Raw genomic sequence first — 10,592 nt, forward strand, 5'->3', positions numbered from 1 at the left:
TAAATACTTTATGGAAAAGTTTGATATAAACAAGTAATATCCTAGACATAAAAATGCATACGCAAAAGGTATTATTTTTAAAAAAGCAATAGATAGTCTTTTTTTAAAAAAAAATTATTAAAATATAAAAAAATCATTAATGCTAATTTATTAAAAAATAACAAAATGAAATAGGAGGATTTCACATGAGTTATGTAAAAGACACAAAAGCAAGAGATATAGTCAATAGTGTTATAAAATAAATGGGTTAAAAGTTATTGAAAGGAGAGCTAAAAGACTTAATGGGAATTTCAAAGCCAGTAGCTTTATCAAAACATTTAACATATATGGAAATTCTATCAAAGTGATAAAAATATTATAAATTATTAAAAAAAAAAAAAAAATTATAAAGATAGAGTTAATAAATATTATTTATATATATATATATTATTATTAGTGATTTCTATTTCTAGAAACATTTATAAATTGCCGCATAAAATTCAGACAATCCGCTTTTGTAAATGCAATAAGTAGTTACACACATAGTAAAGAAATAAAACAATTATTAGTAATAATTAAAATTATTTATTATTTCAAAGATTGCAAGTTAACATGTTGCATCTACAATGTTATATACAAAAGCTCCTTTAGATAATGTAACAGGAGAAACATGCCATGTATAAATTATTTCATTTTTTTTTTATGTATACATAAATATATTTAGCTATCTAAGCCAAATGGCTCTAATTACTATGCAGAATGCATATCTAGTTCTCCCCCAGTAGCTGTTTATTAAATAATAGGCCCAAATAATGAATATAAAATATATGGTTCACATTAGGTAATATATAATAGATATTAAGTATATAAAATAACTAAATAAAAATTATTTAGACAAAAGTAACTTTATCTAAATCTCTTAATACTTTATACGGAGAAACATAAGGTAAGAAAATAATTGACTTTGGGAATGGAAATTAATATGAATGTGAATATCCCAAAATGTTTGATTTATTAAATGTATATTTAAATTTATAAATAAAAAAGTGTAATAGAAGGAATATTAATGGGTGAGAGAGTTTTATATTTATATGATACATTCAAAGTAATAAATAAGAAAACAAAATTATATGCAGAAATATAATTTGGATATGAAGTATATATATTTATTAAAAAAACTATTCAATATGTATTTATTCTTTATTTAAAAAAATAAAACAAAATAATAACAGATCTAAGGAGGAGTATAAATGATTTAAAATGGAATAGGTAGAATAGGAAATTTATTTATGGGAAAAAAGTAGGACTGCAGGTAAAAAAAAAGACCAGATGATTTCGATGTGTAAATATATAAATAATAATAAATGGGTGAATATTAAGAGGTAATGAAAGCAACTATTTCTGAAGGTTATGGAAATTGGCTTGAATATATTTAATTTGACAATTAAATATTATGGAAAATAGATGAATAGGAAGATTAATGGTAATATAATGGATTCGAATTATTTTCTGATGCTTAAATAAGAAAAGACAGAAATTTAATCGAATAAGGATAATATGAATTAGCAGAAAAGTAAAAGAATTATTATATGTTTATTCATACTAATATATTATTAGATTAAAAATTGAAGTTGAAAAAATAGATCGTTAGGACAAAGAGTTAAGAAAATAATTTTAAAAATAAAAATGAAAAATAATAGAAAAAATAATTTATTTAATGTTTGATATAAAATAATGAATAAAAATATAAAAATATATACTTTTTTTTTTTAACAAAAAATAAAAAATTCATTTTTCTATATCTTTTAATTATTAGATTAATCCTTAATTATTTCGAATTTTTTACATAGAGTAATTTTAATTAAATATTTTTTTATTTAATTAAATTTAAATCGTTTCTAATTTTATATCTCATTTAAATTTATTTATATACAAAAAATAGTAGGAGGATAGGATATAAATATACTAAATATTCAAATAAATTTAGCAAAAGCTAAATAAGGAATATATAATAGATTAATTAATTTGAAATAAATCTATAAACTTATATATGAATATTAATTTAAAAAAAAAATACTAAAAATAAATAAACACATATAATATCTTATTTAAAATATAAATTTTTTATAATAAATTAAAAAAAAAAAAAAATTAAAAGATTTAAATATTTACATAGATATAAATTAATTGTTATTATAATATTTATATTGAGATTTCGAATTTATATAATATTTTTTGTAAATTCATAAAAATTATAAATTAATAAATATAAAAATAAAAAAAATCTTAAATAAAAAATATATATGAATATATATATATATATATATTTATGTATTAGTTATAAATATTTTTTATTTTATTTAATTAATTATTTATATATTTAATTTATAATATATTTTGTATTTTTTTTTTATTTATTATTTTATATTATTTTTTTTTATAAAAATTAATTATAGATAATAAATAATGTAATTTTATTAAAATCTATTTTACTTAAAAATCTTTTTAAAAAATAAATAAAATATATAAACGAATTAAAAAAAAAAAAAAAAAAAAAAAAAACACTTAAATAAAAAATTATATATTAAAAAGTTAACAAAAAACTAACTGTTTCAAAAAAATTAAAAATAACAAAATTAAAAAATTATAATAAATAAAAAATAGCAAGAAGAAAATTATTTGTACGCCCGCGAACTCCGTTTATAAAATAAATTTGATGAAGCCTTATAAATATACCAAGACCTAATTGACAAGCAAGACGGTGAACAATACGATTTAGTTCGTGAAAAAGCCCATACACTTTCCGAATAAGGAAGCTATGCTAAAGCAATTCCTGTATACGAGCTTTGTATATCATTATATCCGCCTTCATAAGATTTAAAAGCTTATGAAAAAATGGATCTTTCTAACACTTATATAGGTTTAGCCCGTGCATATTCAGAAAAAAAGAACTATGATGAAGCCCATAATTTGTTAGATAAAGCAAAACGGGAATGTATAGAAAATTTAGGTCGTATAAAAATCGAAAGGGCATTAATTTATATAAAATAAAATAAAAGAAATGAAGCAAAAGAACTTCTATTGGATGTTTCTTAAACTTCCACAAACCAGAAAATAAAGCAAGAAGCTCTATTTAGACTTGGCTTCATTTCCACTAACGCAAAATAGGCTCTAGACTATTATTTAAAAGCAGATTAATAAGACGACGCAATCTTATTTAATATAGGAAACTGTTATTTAAAATTAGGAAAATACGATGGAGCAAAAGAATACTATAAGCGTGCTTTAGAATTAAACAGAGACCCTAATTATTTATTTAACTACGCGAAAATGTTCGAACTAAACGGCCAATACGAAGACGCAAAAGAAGAGTATGAAAGAGCCTTAAGTTTATTGAAAAATAATACTAATGCAGTCTAAAGTTATTTAAAGATTAAATTCTCAATAGGAAACTGTGAATTACATTCAGGTAATTTCGACAAATCCATTTAGTTTTATGAATAAGTTTTAAAAAGCGAAAATAAGGATGTTTTTGAGGAACTTGCTATAGTCTATTTTAACAAAGGAATGGCCCTTTATTAAAAAGGCGAAATGGAAAAGGCGGTAACCGAATATTTACAAGCTTTAGAATAAGACCCTTCTCTAAAAGCCGCACATTTCTAACTAGGCTGTATTTTAGTCGATAAGAAAAAATACTAAGAAGCTATAGAAAAATTTTACACTAGTCTAAGTACTGAAAATGAAGATGATGTATACAATGCTAAAGTACATAATGATTTAGGTTATTGTTTCACGTAATTAGGAGATTTCTAAAATGCAGTTAATCATTTCTAGATTGCATGTAATTTAGATAAAAATAATCATTAATTATTATGTAATTTTGGTGTTTTGAAAACTAAACTTAATTAACCTACAGAAGCTTAAGAAAAATTTGAATAAGCTTAAAAGGTTCTAGAAGAACTATAATTGAATTCTAAATAGGTGACAATAAATATATAAATATATATATAATTAAAAAAAGATGGCTAATTCAATGAGTGCAATAACTAGTTTTTAAAGAGTATCTAAAATGTAAAAGAAAATACCTTAAAATTTATCATTAGAATCTAAATAAGGAATTCTTAAAGTTCTCGAAAGCGAACAAGAAAACGATGTAGATTCTTTAACAAAACTTCTCAATATGATGGACTTAACCCGTGAAAATAAATAAGACGATGAGAAGAGATAACTTGAAATGGAAATTATATAATCCAAAATGTAAAAATATGAAGAAATAATCCTAAATATGCAAAACTATAACCTATAAATGTAATAAAGAGCCAAATAAACAGACGAAAGATTAGCTAAATCAGAATTTTATCAATAAAGACAAAGAGAAGAAATGGACGAAATAGCCATAATAATGCGTGATGAAAACCTAAAAGAATACTATAATGCAATAATTGAATAGTTAAATACTATACTATAAATAGCAGTAGTTTCTAAATAGAAAGAATTCTATAATATTCAAGTAAATACCACTACAGCAGCTTCAGTAGCTTCGTCTTTATTATCTTTTGTCCCTTTTGCTGGAAAAATATTATCCCAAGCGACAAAATCATTGGATTCTTTAAGAACTTAAAAAATTAATGATACAAAAGCTAAAGTTATTTTCGATGTTTTTCCAAATACTACACTTTTTGATGCCTTTACAATGTATGTATCTCGAAAAACAGCATTAAGTAAATAAGAAATCATAACTAATTTCCTTAAAGAATAAAGTCAAAAAGAAAAATAATAAGAAGAAAAAGATGGAAAATTCAAATTATTTTTAAAATGGGCATAAAATACATATTAGACTGTTAGTAATAATGTTATTTCATTTATAGCTTAAATTTAAGATTATAATGAACATCCACTCAAATAATATGCACGAGCAGAAGCTTTGGCGGCTTTTACTTGGTATTTCGACTGTATTGAAGATAAAAAATTTGATTAAGAATTCGTTATTAGAGATAGAGAGATTTTAGGAGAATTTTTTGTTTAAGTTTTATTGGAAAAAAAGGAGTAGCCGGATTTTTTGGAAATAAAAAATAAAAGTGTAAAAATTGTTAATGATAATAGGAATAAAGAGAAAGAAATTATGGATAAATTTAAAGAAAAAAAATGATTTTTTTTTTAATATATACAATTTATTAATTTTTATTTTATTAATAACATTTATTTATTATTTTAAATAATTTTATATATATATTTATTATAAACTAATTTTTTATAATTTCAAATAAAAATAACTAATTTATAAATAAATATAAATATTAAAATAAAAACATATTATATACTATATTAAAAAAAAAAATATCTTCTGAATGCATTAAAATTAAAGAATTGTTTATTTTTTAAAATTAAAATATAATTTTATAATAAATTTTATATATCTTTTTTATTTTCTTAGATTTTTAATAAAATCAAAAAAGATATTTGATAATCTTATTCTCTTTATATTTAATTTAAATAATGAATAAAATACTAATAATTTAACATTTGCAGAGAAAAAAGTATTATAAATTTTGTATTAAAATAAAATTATAAATAGTATTAGAAAATATAATATAATATTATGTAATACTTTTTTACAATATATAGAGATTAAAAAAATTTTTTGTTAATTTTATAAAAATTAAAAATTTATATTATTTATATAAATTAGGATTTAGATGTATATTTCATTTTGTTTTATTATCAGATTATAAATTTATATACTTGTTATAAATGTGAATTTATTTTAATTCATTTAAAAAAATAAAAATAAATAAATAAGTACAAATTATAATAAATATATAAAATTAATATATTTAAATAAAATAAGAATATATATAAATAAAAATATTAATATTAATATACGAGTAAAAAAAATTAATTTTAAAATAAAAATTAAAAATATATATATATATATATATATATATATATATATATATATATATATAAAAAATATATATATATATATAATATAAATATAATAATTTTATATAACTAATTTTCTTTTAATTTTATTTTTTTTCATTATAATTTATTAGTTGCCTATTTTTTTGATTGAAATATTTTTATTTCAATTATAATTTGGTGATTTTTAAATAAACTATTTTTTTTTATTTTTTAATTTAAGTTTATTATTTTACATTATAGCATTTTGTATTTTATATATTTATTAATTTAAGTATTTTATATATTCTTATAATTATTTTCATAACATTAATATAAATGTTTTTAATTATTTCTATTTTCTTTAATTTTCATTTTTTTCAATTTTTAATTTCTCGTTTTTATAAATTTATTTAATCCTTAAGCTTTTAATTAACTTTATAGTATTAGTATATATTTATATAAGTTCAATTAATAATATTTTATTACTTTTAATTTTTCTTTCTCAGCCCTTTAGTATAAATAATATTATTATTAAGTTTATAATTTTAAAAAGTTTATTGATATCATTTTTTTATTCATGTATTTTAAATTATTATAAAAAATATTTATATAAATTTTTTAAAATTGATTATTTTATTGCGAAATATAAGATAATAATTAGTTTGTGTTTTTGTTAATTTTAATTAATTTTATATATATTTCTTTGAGCAATTCTGTTTATTTTATAATAATAAATATTTTGTGTGTATTATAAATAAATACAAGATTTTCTCGTTTTTTTCTTTTTTTAAGTTTTATTTTTATTTTTTTATTTATATATATATATAATATTTTTTATAAATATATTGAAATTTTATTTTATTAATTAAAATTGTCTATTTTTTTATTTTAAATTAAAATTATTATTATTATTTCAATTTTTTTTCTATAATATTACTATTTATTATAAAATTCTTAATTAAAAAAAAAAACAAAACAAAACAAATTAGCTTTTCGCTTATTTTTATAAACATAATAAAATTATATTTCAAAAATAAATGGATTAATTAAAAAACTTTATATAATTTTTTTTCTTATATTATAATTATTTAAAATAATATTTATAATCATTCGTTACAAACTAAAAAACAAAAAATATATTAAATATTTTATTGTTATATTGATTCAATTTTATCATTCAATCAACTTATTATTTTTTTATAAAAAAAAAAAATAAAAAAAAAAAAAAATGCAAAATATTCTCGAATAAAAATGTTAAAAAAAAAAAAAAAATTAAAAAAAAAAAAAAAAAGATAAAAACTCTATAATTGAATCATTTTACGGTTCCATATTAGATGAAGGATCATAAATAAAAAACCAATAAATTCCAATATTTCCAAGTAAACCAATCTAAATAAATCCAGAAAAACAAGTTTAAAATTTAAACAAAACATTTCAAATTTATAACTCAGACATTAAGTTTTAAATCAAAAACAAAGACACAGGTATTAATTATTTATTTGAATAAAAAAATAAAAAATTAAGGATAAATATCCGATATCCGTTAATATAAAGAAAAAAAGAAGAAGAAAAAAAATACACAACAACCGCTTGGGTAGATTGGTGGTAAAAAAAGAGATAAATAAACTAATAATTTCTCGAAAATTCAAAGCAAAATAATATTGAAAAATGTTTATAATTATTAGATAAAAAGCTTGCTGATTAAAAAGCCGAAATAAACACCAAAGATAGTCTTAATGGTTGGACGGCTTTACATTATTCAGCTTATAATAACAATTTAAACTTAATTTCACATCTTTTATTTCATGAAGCAATTATAGACTCTTTATCTTTACAAAACTAAACTCCTTTAATGTTAAGTACTATTAAATAAAACATAGATATAGTTCAAATATTAATAACAGCAGGAGCAGATATAAACATATAAGATTTTTAATAAAATACAGCCTTTCATTACTCTTGTATAGCTGGAAATCAAAAACTAATACAAATATTTTTAAAAAAAGCTAGTTTAAATTATAATTTAGTAAACAATGAGGGAAAAAAAGCATTAGATTTATGTGAAAATAAAAATATAAAATAGGATTTTTTTTCATATATGAACTTCCAAAGTGAAAATTAATAAAAAGTTAAAATAATAGAAACATAAAAGAAGTTAAACTAGATTTTTCAAAAAGGGAATATATAAAATTTATAAAAAAAAATAAGTGTAATATAAATATAAATATAAATATAAATATATATATATATATATATATATATATATATTCTATATAATTAAAAAATTTAGTCTATATCTACTCATTCTAATTTCTCCGAAGAAAAAATTGATATAAACACATTTAATATATTTGGAATGATAGGAAAAGGAAGCTTTGGTGAAGTTTTTTTAGTAGAAAAAAGAGATAATATGTAATTATATGCCATGAAAGTATTATAAAAATCTAAAATATTAAATAATAATTTAACCAAATATGCATTAACCGAACGAAATATACTATCTTCAATAAAGCATCCTTTCATAGTAAAACTAGTTTATGCATTTTAAAATACAGATAAGCTTTTTTTAATCCTAAATTATTGCCCAGGAGGTGATTTAGGTGAACTTCTTTAGAAAGAAAAATAATTAAGCGAATAACAAGTTCTTAATTATTCTGCCGAAATAGTATTAGCTTTGGAACATTTACATTCAAAAGATATTATTTTTAGAGACCTTAAACCTGATAATATAGTACTTGATCATTAAGGACATGCTCTTTTGACTGATTTTGGTCTTTCTAAAGAAGGTTATTTTTTATAAAGAAAATTTTATTAATTGGAATAATTCAAATATTTTTTAAATATATATAAATAAATATATATATATATATATATATATATATATATTTATATATTTATATATTTATATATATATTTCCTATATTGTTTTTAATTTATTTTATATTAAAAGGTGTTCTAGAAAACGCTACTGGAGCAAAATCTTTTTGCGGATCAATTGCTTATTTAGCACCTGAAATGCTCAAAAAATGTGGACATGGAAAAGCTGTGGATTGGTATTTACTTGGAGTTGTTATTTATGAGTTACTTGTGGGAATACCACCTTATTATTCTCATAATAAGTATAATAGTTTTTTTTTTATTATTTTATATTTATTTTTATATTTTTAAAGAGATGAATTATTTTATAATATTCAAAATGCTTAACTTAAATTACCTGATTTTTTATCAATGGAATCAAGATCATTACTTAAATCAGTAAATGTTTATTTATATATATAATTATTTTTATTTAATAAAAAAGCTTTTGTAAAGAAATCCTATTAAAAGACTTGGTTCTGGAAAAGGAGATGCTGAAGAAATTAAAGCTCATCCTTTTTTTAAAAAAATTAATTGGAAAGATGTTGAATAAAGGTTTATATTTTTAAATTGAAAAAAATAAATATATAATATTAAAAAAAAAAAAAAAGAAAATTAAAACATATTATTCATGAAAGAAAAATAAAGATAAATATTAATTTTGATTAAAATCATTTTAATATAAAATCTAATTTTGATTAATAATTATACATAAATGGATGGTCTTTTGTTGATAATAAATGAAAAAAAATATATTTTATATAAATTATTTAAAATAAAAAAAATGATTGTTTTATAATATTATTTCAATTAATTGTGTGTATAATATTTAATTTTTATATAAAAAAAGATAAATAATTAAATATATAAAAAATAAGATAAAATTATATGATTATAAAATTTAGAAATATAAAATAATTTTTTGAATAAAAAATAAATTTAAATAAATAATAAATATTATATATTATATATTATATATATAATATTTTTTTTTTATATATATTTTTAAATTTAAATATATATATAAATATTTTATAAATAAATATGATTTTTAAAATATATTCATTTATTTACTAAATAAAAAAAAAAATATATTTATATATTATTTTTTTCAATAATAATTACTATGATTGAATTTTAAATAATTTATTTTTTTAAAATATATAATTAAATATATTTCCTTTTCTTTTTTATCGAATAATACTCTGAACATAGATATATTTTAATTAAATAATTTACATTTTTTATTTTTTTTTATATTTAAAAAATAATTTCTTCTTTATTTTTTTTTTTTAAATTCATTTATTCTTATTATTTTATTTATTTATATTTCAATTACTTTCTATTTTGTAAACAACATTTCACATAATTTCTTTTTTTATTCTTAATTATTTATATTTATTATTTTATATATATATTTAAATATAGAACAATGCTTTATAAAATATAATTATTTATATTTATTTTATTTTTAAATGTTAAATATATAAAAAATGTAAAATATTTTAAATTAGAATGTAAATTGTATGAGCCTTTAATAATTTTTGACTCATTTATTTATAAAGACTTATTACTATGTATTAATTTAAATTTATTTAATATAAAATTATATATTTAAAAAAGAAATAAAATCCAAAGAAATAATATGGAATTTTTTAATACTGCTTTTTAAGATTAGAATTTATTATTTTTTCTTATAAAAACTACAAGGATACTTAAACTTTAAATATTACACAATATAAAGCAATCTTAATACATTATAGCAATCAAAAAATTTATTATTTAAATAGAAAATCTATATTAGTTTGCAAGAAAATAAAAAATATTTAAAAATATCTAAAACTAATATCAAT

The 10,592-nt window shown here is 17.6% G+C and overlaps 2 protein-coding genes across 2 annotated transcripts, besides 21 other annotated features; both read left to right on the forward strand. All coding sequences in view use genetic code 6, as the record gives it.

The window, feature by feature from the left end:
• Positions 1–10: 10 nt before the first annotated feature.
• IMG5_185070 (hypothetical protein) lies at positions 11–4,611 on the forward strand (the record flags this gene model as incomplete). The annotated part of the gene is made up of 13 exons (XM_004027301.1): positions 11–68; positions 175–343; positions 437–524; positions 579–656; positions 704–820; positions 874–983; positions 1,027–1,135; positions 1,212–1,552; positions 1,623–1,638; positions 2,436–2,447; positions 2,644–3,820; positions 4,083–4,428; positions 4,491–4,611. The coding sequence occupies 13 exons, from the start codon at positions 11–13 to the stop codon at positions 4,609–4,611; spliced, it is 2,742 nt and encodes a 913-aa protein (XP_004027350.1).
• Positions 2,296–2,384: a microsatellite.
• Positions 2,325–2,408: a microsatellite.
• Positions 2,451–2,487: a microsatellite.
• Positions 2,516–2,541: a microsatellite.
• Positions 4,612–5,233: 622 nt separating the features above from the next.
• Positions 5,234–5,288: a microsatellite.
• Positions 5,268–5,320: a microsatellite.
• A 220-nt stretch (positions 5,321–5,540) lies between these two features.
• Positions 5,541–5,579: a microsatellite.
• Positions 5,580–5,898: 319 nt separating this feature from the next.
• Positions 5,899–5,977: a microsatellite.
• A 266-nt stretch (positions 5,978–6,243) lies between these two features.
• Positions 6,244–6,291: a microsatellite.
• Positions 6,292–6,734: 443 nt separating this feature from the next.
• Positions 6,735–6,790: a microsatellite.
• A 292-nt stretch (positions 6,791–7,082) lies between these two features.
• Positions 7,083–7,109: a microsatellite.
• Positions 7,110–7,111: 2 nt separating this feature from the next.
• On the forward strand, positions 7,112–9,313 carry IMG5_185080 (protein kinase domain protein; the record flags this gene model as incomplete). Its single annotated transcript, XM_004027302.1, has 4 exons — positions 7,112–8,669; positions 8,834–9,002; positions 9,054–9,138; positions 9,185–9,313. The coding sequence occupies 4 exons, from the start codon at positions 7,112–7,114 to the stop codon at positions 9,311–9,313; spliced, it is 1,941 nt and encodes a 646-aa protein (XP_004027351.1).
• Positions 7,138–7,173: a microsatellite.
• Positions 7,140–7,174: a microsatellite.
• Positions 7,140–7,182: a microsatellite.
• Positions 8,096–8,151: a microsatellite.
• Positions 8,721–8,797: a microsatellite.
• Positions 8,724–8,797: a microsatellite.
• Positions 9,314–9,477: 164 nt separating the features above from the next.
• Positions 9,478–9,546: a microsatellite.
• A 29-nt stretch (positions 9,547–9,575) lies between these two features.
• Positions 9,576–9,639: a microsatellite.
• Positions 9,640–9,692: 53 nt separating this feature from the next.
• Positions 9,693–9,726: a microsatellite.
• Positions 9,694–9,718: a microsatellite.
• Positions 9,727–10,592: the final 866 nt, after the last annotated feature.

This window comes from Ichthyophthirius multifiliis (assembly GCF_000220395.1).
Source record: "Ichthyophthirius multifiliis unplaced genomic scaffold scaff_1120509251340, whole genome shotgun sequence".
In the NCBI taxonomy this organism is placed as follows: domain Eukaryota; phylum Ciliophora; class Oligohymenophorea; order Hymenostomatida; genus Ichthyophthirius; species Ichthyophthirius multifiliis.